General features: G+C 46.6%; 1 protein-coding gene across 1 annotated transcript in view; it reads right to left on the reverse strand.

Annotated features, from left to right (window-relative positions):
- The window catches only part of PAPPA (pappalysin 1), a 239,657-nt gene that overhangs the window by 178,417 nt on the left and 44,001 nt on the right, over nt 1–17,239 (reverse strand). The window contains exons 3-4 of the mRNA XM_046023823.1: nt 7,371–7,516; nt 2,990–3,283 (exon numbers count right to left, since the gene is read on the reverse strand). Of these exons, the coding sequence (XP_045879779.1) occupies nt 2,990–3,283; nt 7,371–7,516 (440 nt within the window). The remainder of the gene's footprint in view (nt 1–2,989; nt 3,284–7,370; nt 7,517–17,239) is intronic.

The raw sequence follows: 17,239 nt of genomic DNA on the forward strand, positions 1-17,239 counted from the left end.
CACAGGCCACATCAGGCCAGTGATGATCACACCGGGCACCACGGACACGGGGCATGCCCGTATTTGTGGAAAGTTCTACTGGACGGCACTGCTCTAGACTCTTCACTCCGTGAGTGGCCGGGCCCGAGGAAGAAGCACCCAGGAAGGAAGGACAGAAGGAACTCTGAGCAGCTGACCCGGCAGGGTCTCCACCCTCTGGCCTTGACCGCACAGCCCCTGTGCATAGCTCTTCCCGGTCTCGAGAACCCCATCCTCTTCTGCATTTTGAATTTCATCCAGCTGCTTTTATCACCTCATCTATCAGAGATCCTAAGGAAAACAAACATTTCCAAGCTCGTGGTCGCCTTGAATATGCTTTTGCGGGTGTAAGTTTGTTATCGTAGCTCAGTGAATTAGTTCTGCTGTTAATGGGTCACTGAGCTGAGGGGTTCCTTTAAAAAAACAACAGTAAATCAATCACCCTTTAGATCTGTACAAAGGAGAACAACAAAAAAAAAGATTTAGTTTATGGGGGTCTGGTAGCTAGTGGCAGCTCCGAGGCCCTTAAGCGTCCGGCAACCTTCCAAATTCATGTTATTGTTTATTTTCCATGGGCGTTGAGCTGGCGGAGGAAAGGTGCTACAGAAATGGAACGTAAGCAGGGCTGTGTGAGGGGACAGGGCACCGGATGTGGGATGTCGGCTTGGCTGGGAATGGGAATCCAGTGGGAAATCTGCTTTTGAGGAAAGACCCAGCACTGTGCTCTTTTTAAAAGACCTAAACCTGACGACCCCTTTCTGGTGCCAAGGTTGGGCTGTTGACACTTTCAGAGACCTCAGGTTTGAACAGTAGGAGCCTTAAACTGTAAAGGCCCCCAGAGGTCATCAGCGTACATGGGAAAGCAGGAAGACCTACTGGGGATTATCAAATTCACTGGGTTTCAGCAGTAAAATCCTCTTTTCAAAAGTGATCTGAGATGGCTAAAATTAACAAGTCAGGAAACAACAGATGCTGGCGAGGATGCGGAGAAAGGGAACCCTCCTACACTGTTGGTAGGAATGCAAGCTGGTACAGCCACTCTGGAAAACAGCTTGGAGGTTCCTCAACAAGTTGAAAATAGAGCTACCCTACAATCCAGCAATCGTACTACTGGGTATTTACCCTGAAGATACAAATGTAGTGATCTGAAGGGGCCGTGCACCCGAATGTTTATAGCAGCAATGTCCACAATAGCCAAACTATGGAAAGAACCTAGATGTCCATCAACAGATGAATGGATAAAGAAGATGTGGTATATATACAAAATGAAATACTATGCAGCTATCAAAAGAAACGAAATCTTGCCATTTGCAACAACGTGGATAGAACTAGAGGGTATTATCCTAAGTGAAATAAGTCAATTAGAGAAAGACAATTATCGTATCATCTCTTTGATATAAGGAATTTGAGAGGCAGGGTGGGGGGTTGTGGGGGGAAAAAATGAAACAAGATGGGATCGGGAGGGAGACAAACCATAAGAGACTCTTATCTCATGAAACAAATTGAGGGTTGCTGGAGGGTAAGGGGGTAGGAATAGGGTGGCTGTATCATGGACATTGGGGAGGGTATGTACTATGGTGAGTGCTGTGAATTGTGTAAGCCTGACGATTCACAGACATGTACCCTGAAACAAATAATATATGTTAATTAAGAAACTGTTGTCTGAGGCCAAAGTCAAAGAAGAAATGCAAAACTGTGGGAAGAGGGCTTTCCGAGTTCAAGCAGAGATGGAGACTTAGAGCCCCACATGGGAGTAGAAGAAAAAAAGTGCTTGGAGTCAGATGTGTGATCTGGGGCAAATGACTTTAGTGGGTCACGGTACTGCCATCTGTAAAATGGGGACACTTTCTACCCTACAGATCTGTTGTGAGTTAAATGAGATAGTGTGTATTAATGTCCTTTAGGAAACATAAACTTTTATACAAGGAGAAATATTAGTATTGACAAAAATCAACTTTTTGTACCTTTATGAGAATTTATTTTCTTCCCTCCTGCTTCCTCCCTCCCTTTCTTCTCAACATTTATTAAGCTCTGTGCTAGGTGCGAGGTGCTAGGAATATGGTGGTGCATTAGAGATAATCTCTGTTTTCACAGAACTCGCTTACTTTTGTAGGGGCAAGAGACTCCTATATAGAATATTATAATAGAATTCGATGTTGGGCTAACATGTGCAGTTTGTGGATTGGGTCCTACAATGGGGTTCTTGGTCTAAAAGGCCAGTGGTGAGGGCTGAGACTGCCTTAGAAAAGGATGCCTTGTTTTAACTTTTCAAATATGCTCTAAGGCTAGAAGTGGGCTTGATATATTCTAAAAGAAGTACACGACATCCTTGAACCCAAAGCATGATCCTTAACGCTATTACTGATGGTATAAAAAAGGGCTTTGACAGGATATATGCAGTTAGGAAAAGAACTCACGTAATTTCATATTTGCAAATCCAAAAGCATTCTACTTTTTTTCTTTATAATAAAAGAGTAAAGGAGAGTATAAGAGCATTATATTTAAGAAAAAAGTTACAGTTTAAAAAAAAAAGATAAGAAAGAAAAAGTTGCAGTAACCGCCAGCTTAGAAAAATACAACTGCAAAATTAGAGGAAACTTCTCTAAGATTCCCTTGGATCCAAAGATTCCATTTTCTTGAGTGAAGACACCCTTGAGAGAGACACCCTGTCTCTGGGTGTAACTGACCCAAAGGCACTGGGTTACCCAGTGGTAGATCTAGAATTTCTACGTAGGTCTCCTGACTATGGGCCCCAGTCAGCTCCTTCAAGTGTGTCTTTCTGAGGAGACATCAGATACAACAGCTCCCATGAAGTCCTGAGATCTCACACAAGGACCGTCACATCCTGATTATCTGGGATGAGGGACCATTGGAATGAAGAAGTCTTAGAAAAAGAAAGCAGCCTTCCCAAGGCTCCTCTGAGCCAGGACTGGAGCCAGCCATGTTTGCCTTGCCGGGCAGGGAACCCTACCTGCGTAGCTCATGAAGTTGTTGTAAGGAGTGTTGAAGAAGCTATGGAAGCCACAGGTGTCATTCCCTGGCCCCGGATCACCGCAGAACTTGTGTTTTGGGGCTGGGTTGGTATCACTGCAGAGGTCTCCCGTCTCAAAGGAGGGTTCCGTCTCCATGCAGGGATCACTACAAGACTGGATCTCTGAGATGCCTCGAAAGATGTGGTAGAGGCCCAAGCTGTGCCCGATCTCATGGATCATGGTGTGGGTGTGCCCAGGAATGCCGTAGAAAGATGGATTCAAGACAATGCCACCTGCAAGGGAAAACCAGAGCCGTAAGCAAGTGGGGACACTCTGCTTCCTGCTGCAGAAATCCCCCAATCACAGGCAAATGGGGTGCTGCCCCAGGTAACCACAGGCTTCTCCACCCTGGGTCTCCACTGCTCTGAGAACTGTTAGGACTTGTGATACGCAGCACTGATTGGGTAGGAAGGAGTCCCAAGAGTCATTCTGGGCAATCCCTTCCTTTTCCAGATGAAAACCCTACTGCCTGAAGAACCAAGGCAACCTGACTGAGCTGATCTCAAACTACTTTACAAACAGGCATGGTGAGTATTTAAGGACTTTGATTTCTGGGTTGGCGGACATTTCTGCTGCCACCTTGTCCTTCAACAGTAAGGCACACCCTGGTTTACAAACACTCTGCACCGTCTAGTCCAACCGAAGCCCTCATGGTCAGATACCTTGGTGCCCGTCCTCATTCTGCCCTCCCCAATGCTAGGAAGTTGAGCTAGCTAACTACCATCCCTGATTCCCACTTCTTCATCTAGCCCTACTGCAGGCCATCATCCTCATTATGATGGTGTCATTACATCCAACGTCTTGTGGGTGTTTGGCATATGTCCTCGGGCCCATGCTCGGTGCTTTCTGTGTATAATCACACTTCCTCAGCTCACAACCCAATAGCAGAGACACTGAATCCCAGACAGGTTAAGTGACAGGCTCATGATCAGGAATTTGGAAAGTGTCAGGCTGGGATTTGAACCACAGCTGGGATTTGAACCCAAGATCCTTAGTTTCCGGAGCCAGGCCTCTTAATGAATTCTACTAGGAGTGTCAATCACAGGGCCTGGAAGGTGGCATCTCATTACAAGTGTGTTGAATCTTTGCTGAACGTTAACCCAACAAAGGCCATTTTCTGAGGTCTGCCTGAGCACACGCAAGCAACCTTGCCTAGCTTCACAGTCAGCAGGTGCCTTACTCATGACTCCAAGTGGGTCAGAGGGTATCTAACTGCTTAGGAGTCGAAGAGTGTCCTGAGAATAAGCAGCATGACCATCACCTGGAAAAGATTAAAAATGCACTCTTGGGCCCTACTGCAACCTACAGAATCAGCATCTGTGCTCTAACAAGGGCCCCAGATGACTCTTCTGTACATTCTAGTTGGAGAAGCCATGGTCTACCCCACATGTTTTCAGTGACTGTGCATGGCTTAGCTTAGGGAGATGGATGGAACAGATTTCAGCAGAATCACTGGATGGCATTTTTCATGTTCATTTGAGGCACTGGAGAAACGCATATAGGCTGGTAGGGAGACATTTAAACTTTAAAATCCAAAAGTGTTTAAGAGAAGGTTAACATTCAGGTCCGAACACTCTGTAAGTTGCGATTTTTTAAGTGTGGAGCAGGGTCTTCTAGAGAATGGTGATAAGGCAGGGCCTTGTTGATTTGAACTGGCAGGCGTAGGGGGAGTTTTATCTTGGGTTGAACTGCCGGGAGGTGAGCTTGCTCAGTGATGGGGCTCACGGAGTCTATTAATTCTGAACTGCTCAGAGCTTTCTAGCACAGAGATAAAGATGTATGAGAGAGGGTGTGGGGAGGGGTGTGTGCACACGCATGTGTGTGAGAAGGGGCAGGCAGAGAGTCAGGGAAGAAGAGAAATTGAGACAGGAAACCTCTCTCAATTATTTTCTGTCAGTCATAATATGAAACATAATCCCCTTCCCACCCAAGGCTTTTTCCAGAGATCATGGCATCACGGCAGGAAAAGAGGGTAAAAATATATGTATGGTTCTAATAAGTTAGGTTTGATTGGGGTTAGTGTGGAGAAATTGCTTCTGGCCAACATGTCTCGGGATGGGGAGATGGCAGGCTGGGGGCTGGGGGCCCGGGGCAGTGAGCCTGACGTCGGATGCAACCCTCACTCGGCTTGACCCCAGCTGTGTGATCTTGGAAAAGTGACTCTGCGTCTCTGGTGAGCTCTAAAATAAACAGCTACGACAGTGCCAGCGATTCTGTTTCTCCAGGAGGCTTCAACATGGAGGTGCCGGGCAGGGGGATGGGAAGGTGCGGGACCCCACAGGTATTTCCAGGGATAATGACGGGATTGTAGACTTAATGTCCGGGCCAGCTTGGTTCGTTTTACCTCATCCCCTCCCAACTCACCCCTCTGCACGGAGCCACAGCACAGAGCCCGAGTCTTGTTTCACTGCTTCTCTTAAAAGGTGAAATAGCTGGAGCCTGACATCATTCTGAAACACTGTAACATGCTGCGGATTTATGGCCTTCTGTATTCCTGGCCCTGAGCCAGCCTCGGAAATTCACGGAACCATCAGGAGTATTTTTCTCTAACGTTAGACGCCTTCTAAGAGTCTGATCAAGAGCCTTTCCATTGCTTTTCCAACAGGACAGCATTTCAGGGCTGAGAACCGTCTTTGGAGACCATCTAGTCTAACCTGTTCATTTAAAATCTGAGCAAACCGGGGGAAGGAGAGTTGCCTAAGGCCATACGGCCAAGCAGAATCATAGCTGAGAACAAACACGGGTATCACTCTGAGCCAGCAGGACTCCCATACGTCATACCACGCACGCGACAGAAACAAATCGTCTACGTTCAAGTGTGTCTAAGTTGCATGCTCTTTTCTGCCCAACCTCTGTCTGTCTGTCTGTCTGTCTATGCATCCATCAACTATCTCAGGGTTTCTCTACCTCAGCATGACTGACATTTTGGACTGGATAATTCTTGCTAGACCTGTAGATTGAGCAGCATCGCTGTCCTCTACCCACTGGATGCCAGGAGCATTCCCCCATTTGTAACAGCCAGAACTGTCTCCAGACATGGCCAGATGTCTCCTATGGGACAAAATTCCCCCAGTTGGGAACTACTAAAGATTTCTCTTTCTCTCCAGTTCTGTTTACACCACAATGCACCTGCACACGTTCACTCATGCGTGTGCACACACACACACACACACACGCACACACACCATATTTTGGTTTCATTCTCTTAAAACCAAGTGGAAAAGGAGAGCAGTCTAGCGGGAACTAACTCTAGAGTTCAAGGTCTCCGTCCTGTGAAGCCTCAGAGTCCCTCATCTCCAAAATACCACCGTTTGAAGACGGTGACTGGACCCGGGCTGTACCACTGGGGGAGCAGCGGGCCTCAGGAAACACTGAGGACTGTCTCTCTCCTCAGCCCTAACCTCCCCAGATGAAGATGCTCGACGAGCAAGGCATTGCTCTCCGCTGGTATAAATAGCGAGAACGTTCTGTCAAGGGAAAAAAGGTTGAGTATGTTGTAGTGAAAGAGTTGGATGGGAAGTGATTAGGAAGACTGTTACCAGTCTTCCTAACGTAGGTAGCATAATATGAAGTAAAGAAAAAAAATGTAAAATTTTATCTATGCTGTGATTTCAAATATGCACAAGTTACAGAAACACACACGCATAGACACACATGTGCTGGAAGAGAGCACGGAAAAATGAAAATTAAAGAGCTACGCTGTTTACTTCAGGGCCTGGTTCAGAAACCATTGTCTTTTCTGACTCTTGGTGATGGGTTCCTATAAACATATGTCTGGTTTATGGATATGAATACTTTGGATGTAAGAAGAGTTCCTGGTGGTGTTGGTGGACCACGGAGGAACAAGGAGTTCTTAGCAAGCTCAATCTCTCTCTCTCTGTCTCTTTGGTGTCCCTCAAGCCAAGCTCTGACTGGCCGTGTCAGCTCCTTGTGGTTGCCAGACTGGGAAGATACCAGAAAGCACTAAGAGGCAAGGGGTAAAAGAAGAAAGCTATCAAGGGACACAGCTGGAGACTTGAATGCCAGATGGAGCCCAGCCATGGACTTGTGCGTGACCTTGGATAAGCCCTGTTTGTTCTGTGGGTCTCAGTTTCCCCATTGGCAAAACAGGTTAATGATATCATGTTATTTTCTTCAGAGAAATGCCTGGTGGTTGAGATGAGATAAGAAATGCTAAGGGGTTCTGTACTCAAAAAAGCAATGAAGAGATTGTTCATCATTACCATTGTCAAGGTTGTGATCACCCCCACCATTATCATCATCACTAAAGTTAATCCTGTGCTAATCCAATTTCCTCCTGAAGAAGTTTCTAATTCTCACCTAAGTGCATTAGGGCCTCCTTGTCCCATGGCCAAGTTGCTACTCCTGCCAATTCCTCCTCCGAGGAGTTTGCAAAGAAGATATTAAGGTGTGTTGATCCATCCAGTCTAAGAATGTTCTTCAGTTCATTAACATCCAAGTATGCTCTGTAACAGAAAAAGAACCTTGGCTGTCATCACCATCCAGAAAAGGTACTATTCAAATAACAGCTATTCCCCCAAGTGATTAAGAGCTACTGTGTGCCACGCACTTTGCTAAACACTTCATACACATCACCTCAATGACTTCCCCCAATAGTATATAAGGTAAGTGGCGATGATCCCATTTTACACCTAAGAAAATCAAGTCCTTGTAAGTAGAAGAGACATGACAAGCTCCCTCGGCTTATAAATAGCAGAGTTCAGTTCACAACCTACATTTACTTCAAGTCAACATCTTTGCCCTTAAGGACTCTGCTGTCTTGCCTGGTGATGAGGCTACATAATGAGGGTGCAAATCAAGAACGCGGACCATGGAAAAGACAACATGTATTCCAGTCTTGGCTCCTTCTCTATTTCACTCATCCACTATGGGAGGCAAATATAGAGCTGCACTAGAGGACTGCCCTGCGTCTCTGTACCAACCCTGCAGAGACGCATTATTGCTGTTTTCAAGATAAGGAACCTGTGGCCCATGTGTGATTAAACAGGTTGCCCAAAGTTGTAGAACTGGGTTTCAAGGCCAATTCTGTCTACTTTGGAAACCTATGCTCTTGTCACCGGCATCATGCTGCCCCCACACCCAGGTGATTCTGTATTCTGTAAGCCTCTATTTATTTGCCTGTAAAATGGACCTAAAATCCCTTATAGAGGGATGGTGTATTTGCAATGGCTGCCACTCTACACGGACAGATTAGAAAAGTGAACCAACTCCCCATTATCATCAGCAGCTCCTTAACAGATAGAATGAATGCATGTTGGTGAGAGGAAGAAATGGTGTTTGAAAAGAGGCTGGGCACATCCCAGGTGCTCAGTAAGTAAGAACTCCTCCTCCACAGAGTATGGTTCCCCTATCAACACTGAAATGCTAAAGCTTTCCATCAGTCACAGGCATATTACTCAATGGATCATTTTCTAAATCAACGGAGGCATTTGGCTCCCCTCTCTTGAGTCTCTCAGCCTCCGTTTTCTGTCTGCTGTCATGTATCCTTGTGAGCAGCTGAAGATCATTTCTTGAGTAAGGTTGGAAATGAATCAATGAATAAATGAATGAAAACATACATAAACAAGCAAGTAGGCAACTTGATGTAGCCGGTAAGATGAAGTCTATGAATAATGATATTTATGTTTGATGGGCCCTTCTATGTGGTCCAACCTTATGCAGATGATCTCCTTTAATCTTCCCAACAAGAGTGAGGTAGGCAGTGTTATGAGGCTTATATTCCAGAGGAGGGAAAGGAGACTTAAGCTTCAGACCTCGCTTAGGTCACACAGCAAGATGGAAGTGGTTTCCTTTTTCATAATGCTATCTGTCCATCTGTCTGTAAGGGGTTGACACAGTCCTGGCTGGTAGAACACTTGTGATAGTTCCCTTCTCTTTTCTTCCTGGGGTCTTAGAAGGGCTCCTGTATGTGAAACATAAGTCCAAGATCCCCAGCATGGCTTCCAACATGCTGCCCCCTTCTCCTGCTCCATCTCTCCCAGCTCCCTCTCCCGAATTTCCCACTGTGGGTTGGGGGCGCCCACCATGATGCCTTCACTCGCGGTGTTCCCTCTGTCAGGGACTCTGCTCAGCATTTTGTCCTCTGATGAACAAATCCAAAGCCCACACTGGTACTGCTCCTCAAGGAAGACTTCCCTGACTCCCATTTCTCGTCTACCTCCTTTGCCATCTCAACACTCATCCACCTCCCATAAGTACACATCCTCACACCATTCCAAATCATCACGACACCTGTCTATGTCCACCACCATCCATGGCTCCCTGGGGCAGGGAACATGCCTTATCCATTTCTGTTTACTCAGTTCTCAGCGTAGGGCTTGCCCCTGGGGCCCACACTCAGTAGACATTGATGGGGTTGAATTTACACTGGGAAAGAACAAAGCTAAAATATTGGGGTCCCAGTCTCCTTTCTATGAGGCCTCAGCTTCCTTGCTAATTCACTGGGATTGGCAGCAGCTACCTGGTGCTCCACAGAGCATTCCTATGGGTCACGGGCCCACACCTCTGCTCCAATGGGAATAGATACATAGGAGACCCAGAGAGCCCTCTTCATTCCCTACAGCATCAAGAGCCTATAATTGATCATGTGACCATAATTTTTTCCTGGCTTTTCCAAAAAAAGGTGAACATGAGTGAGAGATACAGACAAGGCCAAGATAAGTCATAACTATATCTGGGTTGAACTGAACAATTTCAAGGATGGCCACATGCTCACATATTGACCCACAATCTTGCTGCCTCACTTTCTCTCCCTGGAAATCCTAACCTTCACCTTCTTAGCCTGGAAGCCGCACAAGTTTTGGCCAGTCTACTCTGTGATCAGAGAAGGAAAGAGGAAAGAGAAAACCAACATTTATTAAGCGCTTACTGTATGCCAGTCCCCATGCTAGCAAACACCTCTCGTCCCATCTCTGCAGTATTTGAAGTCATGCAACATAGTGGGTAGGATGACTTGTTCTCAAGCCAGAGTCCTGGGTACGAATCCAGCTCCTCCACCGGATGTGTGGGTTGTCCCGGGCAATTTACTTCACTGCCTGGGCCCTGGTTTCTGTACACACAAAACGATTTATCTCATCGGGTTGCCCGGAGGATTTGGGACATAATAAAGGAAGTGTAAAGGACCTAGAACAATACCTGGCATGTAGAAAGGCTCAGTTAGCGTTTAGCTATTCCCATCATTCATCCCCGTCTCGCAGATGAAGGAACAGGGTTCAGAGATCACATAAATAGTGACAAAGCCAAGCGCAAATCTCGATGTGTCCAATTCTTCCCACAGCCTCTCCCTCATTTCCAGGCTCACGCAGGGCCACGGTGCAAAGGGAAACAATGCGTGGGCGAGTGAAAACAAAGAGAAGCCGAGATTTTCTTGGATCAGCCCTTTCCAAATTATTTATTTTTTTCTAATTGATTTGTCCATTTCCATCAAGCATTCTCTCAGGCAGAGAACACAGATGTTATTAGACAAAGTCACCTCTCTGCCCTGCTGCTCGAGGCTGAAGAAAGCTTCATGAGAGGAAGAGATGGGGTGAGGTGGGGCAGGGGAGACATTTTAATTGGTTGTTTATTCACTTGTAATTGCAGAAGACAATCTTTTCAAGGGGTGGTACTCATCCTGGCCCAAGGCAGACATGTGGGATGTTGGAGCCTCTTCCTTGCTTGTATGTGGGTTTTTTTTCACACTTTGTGAAGCCTCCATTTCCCCCAAGAGGAAGAATCCAGGGCAGCCATCCAGGTTTTTGGCCCCCTGGGCCTCTCTTCTCTCCCTCCCTTTTTTGGGGGGTGGGGGGATCCACCCAAAGGAAAACAGCTCTGTGGCTAAGAACTTTCCTTCTGTGGGCCGAGTTCTTCCCACCAATTCAGAGCCAAACTGGGTGTCTCCTGCATGCATCAAGGGAAAGTCTCCTCAGGGGCAGGACTCCATGGGGGTATTTTCTTCTCTTCCCCTGCCTCGAGAATGTTTAATCGCTCCTGTCAACGAATGGTGGTGAAAGCACATAAGGTCAAAAAGAGAAGGGTCATTAGAGTCTGGGGAGACTGGTGAAAACGGAAGGAAAAGACTTGCTCAGGGCCCCTTGGCTTTCCGTTTTGCCCCTGGGGAAGGTTAGCCTCATGTGTATACTGCAAATTGGTCAAATCTATTTAAAAAAATTATTACCCATGCTCTATGAAAATCAATACAAATCAAAATCTCAGTGTGTTATTAATTTAAGTCCCAGTACTACTCAGAGTTGGATGGACAAACGCACATCCATGGGCAAGTTGCTTTACCTCTCTGACAGAAAGACCAGAAGACCAGCAGGATTCAATGGGACAGCTCAGCACAGCCTGTGCACACCGTCCCCTCCAGGCCCTGGCCTCCTTTGTTCTCCTACTGGGAAAAAACCTAACCTGTCTGCCTCTGGGTAGTTCTCGGGGACTCAGCTTCCCACATATCATCCCCACCACCCAACCTTCCTCTCCCTCCAGCAACCTCAACCTCAAGTTCTGATGGTGTCCTCATCCCTGGAGCCTTGGTTCCCCGGATTAGGCCCACTCCTTACACATGCCCATTAGTTTCTTTCCTCTGCCTCATGACTTTCCTTCCTCAGTCTCTGCCTCTTAAAATGTTATCATCCCTGCAAAGTCCAGTTCGCATCTGCTCCTGACCACTCTCACCTGTAAAATGGGAGGATGACAGTCACCTCTCAGGGGATTTAGAGGTCACCCAGAGACAGTGCCTCACACAATGAGCGCCTGATGGGTAGAAGGCACTCATTGATTAGCACAGGCTATTGATGTTACATGATCGTTATTACATTGCTAGTTATTAGCAGGACCAAGATCATCATCACCTATAGCTGACAATGACTTCTCCGTCCTCAGAGCCTCTCCCTTCTGACTCTACTGCTCATCACCCTACTTTGTGTTATCTTCTCCATGAGCACCTGTCTTCTCCATCAGGCTATGAGTTTCAAGTAGGTGGGGACCAAGACTTCACATCTCTGTGCTCCCTAAAACTTGAGTGAGAGAGCGAGCGAGCGAGCCTGAGACGGATCACTGGTTAGCAGCCATTGAGTACGATCCACTTAAACTGTGTAACTTCAAAACAAGATGAAGAAGTCCAGGCTCAGGGAAATGAAGTGACTTGCCCAAGGCATTAAAGAAGGGACACAGAAAGGCCGGACAGCAAACCTCCATTTACCAGCCTGTGTGTAGCAGCGTTTTTGCAAAAATTAGTAAAGTCGCCTCTTCATTCAGGCAGACACCATTCCTGTGAAGGTATATGGCTCGAGAGTCAAGCCCAGGAGGGACCCCCCTTGGCTGAGCATCCCTATGCAGAGCCTGCATTGCCTGAGTGTCTGGCCTCTCCCCCTACACTCTGCTGCCCAGTCGGCAGCTCAGAATCCCTAGCTGTTTAGTGAGTATGTGAATTAGACCCATGTTTTCCAGTATATGTGCTGCCGAAGTGAGCACAGATCTGTGTTTTCAAAATCACAGTCTACAGAAGGCTAAATCCACAAGAAGCAGATGCATGTTTAAAGGAAAAGAATTTTCGGATTCAAATGGGTTTAGGACACGCTCTGTTAAACAATGTTCAATACATATGCTTTTTTAAGATTTTATTTATTTATTTGACAGACAGAGATCACAAGTAGGCAGAGCGGCAGGTAGAGAGAGAGATGGGAAGCAGGCTCCCCGCTGAGCAGAGAGCCTGATGCAGGGCTCGATCCCAGGACCCTGGGATCATGACCTGAGCCGAAGGCAGAGGCTTTAACCCACTGAGCCACCCAGGCGCCCCCATATGTTTTTTTAATTGCAAGCGTTATCAGAGCCTTTAACATGCAAAATGGGAGTAGAGCAGATAGGGTATGAGTGTTCCCAAACACACTTGACCATAATCCTCCCCACTCCTCCCGACCCTAATCTCTAGCTCTGCCAAAAATCAAGTAACAGCACAACTAATAGAGTTTGGGAAATGTTGGGCTAAACTGTCAAACCCCTTCTAACTTAGACCCCTTTCCCCAAGCTGCCTTTCAAGAGAGGTGTCTCAGAGTCTCTTTGCTTCCTTCACAGCCCATGCCCCTGGGTCCTACAGTGAAGGTTGTGGGTCCCCTGGAATGTCAGTTGCAGGGAGGCCCAGCCCCAGAGTGCCAAGGCGCCCAGACTTTCCCCCTCTGCCAGAACAGCATTTCAAAGCCATGAGAGCAGCTCTGGAGGGAGATCAAAGCTCTCTCAACTCAACTGTCATTAGAATATTTTCTTTATGCATCTCTCTCGCTGCTGAGTGCCAATAACATATTTCCTAAATGCACTGGCCTGAGATGGTACAACTCTGTAATAATCTCAATGAGGGGGCTGTCGGGGCCTGTTTTATTGAAAGGGAAGCAAAAGGGAACTACATTCAAAACTCAGAGCAACAACAGATCCCTTAGAGATTACGGAAGGCTCAAGTTTTTTCCAGAAACAGAATACATGGGCTCTCCTGTTTTATAGACGGTTGGTCAGAGGTATGTCTCACAGCATGCGCAGATCAAGACTGACCAGCGTTTGTTTCTACTCCCACTTAAAGCCAAATGACATGCCCATTGTCAAAGTGAGAGCCAAGGAGATTTTTGCGAAGCGTCCTGCCCAAGTTCCATCCCCTGGGCTCTTGACAGGTGCAGGCAGGACATGGTGATGGTGCTGACCAGGTGCTGATGCCCTCCACCCGAGGAAGATTTGTCTGAGCTGGACCTGGCTGTGAGTGGGCCACCTCCAAGCCAGAGGCTGGCGAGGGTTCTTTCAGATTAAAGGAAAAGGCAGCAGAGTGCCATAGAAACATGAATGTCTTTTTTTAAAGGGCAAAGTAAATACACACACACACACACACACACACACACACACACACACATACACACATACACACATACATATGACAGCATAACATTTAAAGAGAGTGACCTAGAGCCGTATTCTACTTGTAATTCGTATGGAAGACCGTCTTACATGGTAAGACGCTCTGCTACTTACTTTCATAATTAAATATCCTCGGGGACAGTTCTAGATAGAATTGTTCTGGACTGCAGTCTGTTCTTCATTCAATGATAGAAAAGTGGGGGCACAAGTACATCAATGTTTATGGTACGTGTTTTTGTATTTACCATTTTCTTCTAGCATTACCACACCAAGAAATACTTCATTGTTGTAATCACTGTCTTTATTTTTTGCAAAAAGCCTCATCTTGAGAGAGAGACAGTCTAGGGTTCAAGTCCTATTTCTTCTGCCAAGAAGTGTCTCTGTGACCTTAGGGAAGGGACTCAACTTCTCTGAACCTGTCTTCACCTGTAAAATGCAGATTATAAAATTCAACCCAGGCAGGAGAATATAAAAACTTAAGGAAGTAACATGTGAGAAAGCAACAAGTGAGCCCAACTCACAGAAAGGGCCCAAGAGGCGTGATTCTCTTTTTTGCTTGCTCAGGAAACTGGCCTTCGTTCCCTTAGCTCCCAATGCCTGCTGTCTTTCTCCCATCAGGGGACCCTGCTCCCATCATTGGACCAGGGTGCTTCTCTCCTCCACAGGTGGTTGACCTGTTTCTACGACTCACACGGCAAGTCCTACAGCACTGCCCATTTCCAAATTCTGATTGCAGCCTGTCCTTCCCCAGGAAGGTCTTGAGTCCCCGAACCACTACTCCAATTTCAGAAAACACCAGACCATTTGAAAGTGATTATCAAATATAAAGATCAAAGCCACTCAAGGCAAGTCATTAAAGCAAGATAAACCTCAGAATGTTTATTGCATCCATATCCTTGTTGCAATTAACAAGCGTTCCCCAAGCTGTGGCCAGTTCTGAACCTTGGATTCTGTGTCTTTATCCCAAGGGTCCTAATGATCTGGACTTTATTCTCTTGCTTAGTTTCACTGTCAGAAATGTCTAAATCTGCCTTTCTTGTAAGAGGAGGCACGGAAAAAAAATAGAGTGCTTTGGAGAGTTTATTAAATTCTCAGAATCCTGAATGATTGGTTTCCAAAATAACAGCTCTTGCACAGAAGTCTGACACACAGTCTAAGAAAAATGTAACAGCACCGATGAAAGAGCAATTGAAAAATCGATCATTCTTTCATTCATTTATTGAATAAGTCACTCGTTCAATCCCTCCCCTCCTCCCCCCTCCCTCCCTGCTTGCCTTCATTTTCCTTTCTTCTCTCCCCTCTGCAAATCATTCCTTCAGTCGGCTCCTCTTTTGTTCGCCAATCCTTACAGAGATTCTATTATAACCATGCCCTAAGTTAGCAACTGGGCACACAAATATGAAAGCGAAACAATTTTCACTCTCAAAGAGTTAGCAGTTTGATGAAGGAAATGAGACAAATAACCAGACGATCACAACATGATATGATAATATGAATAAAGCCCACCATTTGGGGCGTTCCTGACACACTGGCACTGTTGAAGTACTTTTCAAAATGATCTCTTTGAAGGTTTACAAAAACCGTATGTGTCCAGGAGGAGTATCCCCAGTTGACAGGGGGAGAAACCAAGACCCAGTGAGGTGACGCCATTTTTCCAAGGTCCCTCTACCTGGTTACGAGTGTGGGAGGTGGGATATGGCTGCTCATCTGTTGGTTACCGAAGACCATATCCCTATCATTAATGTCTTACCTTCTCTTATGATGTGTGTTATCTCAGAGGAGGAGCTGAATGGGAGAGAAGAAAAGAACAATGACACTTACCCAGCTGAAGGTGCTAAGACATCGCTGGGCTTTTCAGATGAAGAAAAAACCTTGGTTGGGTGTCAGACCAAGTGTAGGAGACAAGGTCAAGGGCAGAGGCTCCAGAAAGCCAGGAAGCCTGAAAGAGCAGGGAGAAGATGGAACCTTGCAAGGTGGCTGATGCACCTGCAAAGCTGGGAACATGGGAGCAACTCCACAAGGCAGGTCTGGAGGGCTCAGCAATGGCCACATCAGACAGGTCTCATATACCAGGTTATAGAGGATGGACAGTATCCTGAAGGCTCCGAGCAGACCCTTTCTTTCCTTTATGGAGGAATGTGGAAGATGGACAAAGGGAGGGATGGCAACAAAGACCCTGTTGGTGGCCGGCAGAAAAGCAGATGGGTCTGAGACTATCGAAGAAAGACAGGTAAGCATACGTGCTTACTGCGGGGGGGGGGGGGGGGGGGGGGCAGAGGAAGAGGAGGTGAAACAATGGGTGTGGATTCTCATTTGGACCACTGGAGCATTTCTCATTTATCAGGTTCAGATTCTATACATCAAAGTCCCTCATATTGCTGCCTGAAACTCTAGGCCCAGCAGGAGAGTTGGCTCACTGGGGTTGTGCCCTCTGCTGAGTCACGTGCAAGGTCAGCTCTCAGGAAAGTCACCGGTCTGCAGCATTCTGCGGAATAGGATCAGGATGAGACCCGGAGAGGAGTGGGATGGAGAATCCTGGGAATTCAAATGGAGGAGAAGGTGCCGATTCAGAAGTAAGTGGGCCAATGGAGAGGTTCTCAGAGCTCTGGATCATTTAAAAAAAATGAGGAGGAAGTAGCCATTTATATTCTGACAACTAAAAGAGGGTGTGAGATGAGTCTCCCCCCCCTCCCCCCCAAAAAAAAACAAACCCCACACCATTTAAGATGGCCTTCACATAATAAAATAAATTGTCCTGGAGTGGAGTGGTCCTCCTAAGGAAAGAACAAGATAATGTCAAAAGAGAGGACGCCAGTGATCAATGAATACCTTTTCGCTAGGATCTACTCATCTCCTATTTTTCTCATTTTGCCTTTTTGAAAATGGCTTTCAGAGACTGCTGGGGCAGAAGGCAAAGAGTCAGAACACCTGGTTCCTGGCAAGCACCCTCTACTCCGTTGGTTAGCATGACTCAGCCTAGAAGTGACTCTGACCCCCGATGAGTCAAGTGCCCATCCTCTGCGTCCCTCAGACCTTGGACTTCTCTATAAAGCATGTATCCAGCTAGCTACTTATCTACCTGCAGGAGATTCCATGAGCGCAAGATCACACCTCTCTTGTGAAATATTCATTGCTGGAACTCAGGCACCTAGCGCTGCACCTGCCCACGTGCGTGCACACACACACACACACACACTCTGGAAGGAATAGTCACCTCCCTAAGATCTTTTCTGGGGATTCTATAACCTCTGCTTTGATAGCCCCATATTCTTGGAGTTAACTTCTTTTCAGAA

This window comes from Meles meles, chromosome 11 (genome assembly GCF_922984935.1).
Source record: "Meles meles chromosome 11, mMelMel3.1 paternal haplotype, whole genome shotgun sequence".
NCBI classification, from domain to species: Eukaryota; Metazoa; Chordata; class Mammalia; order Carnivora; family Mustelidae; genus Meles; species Meles meles.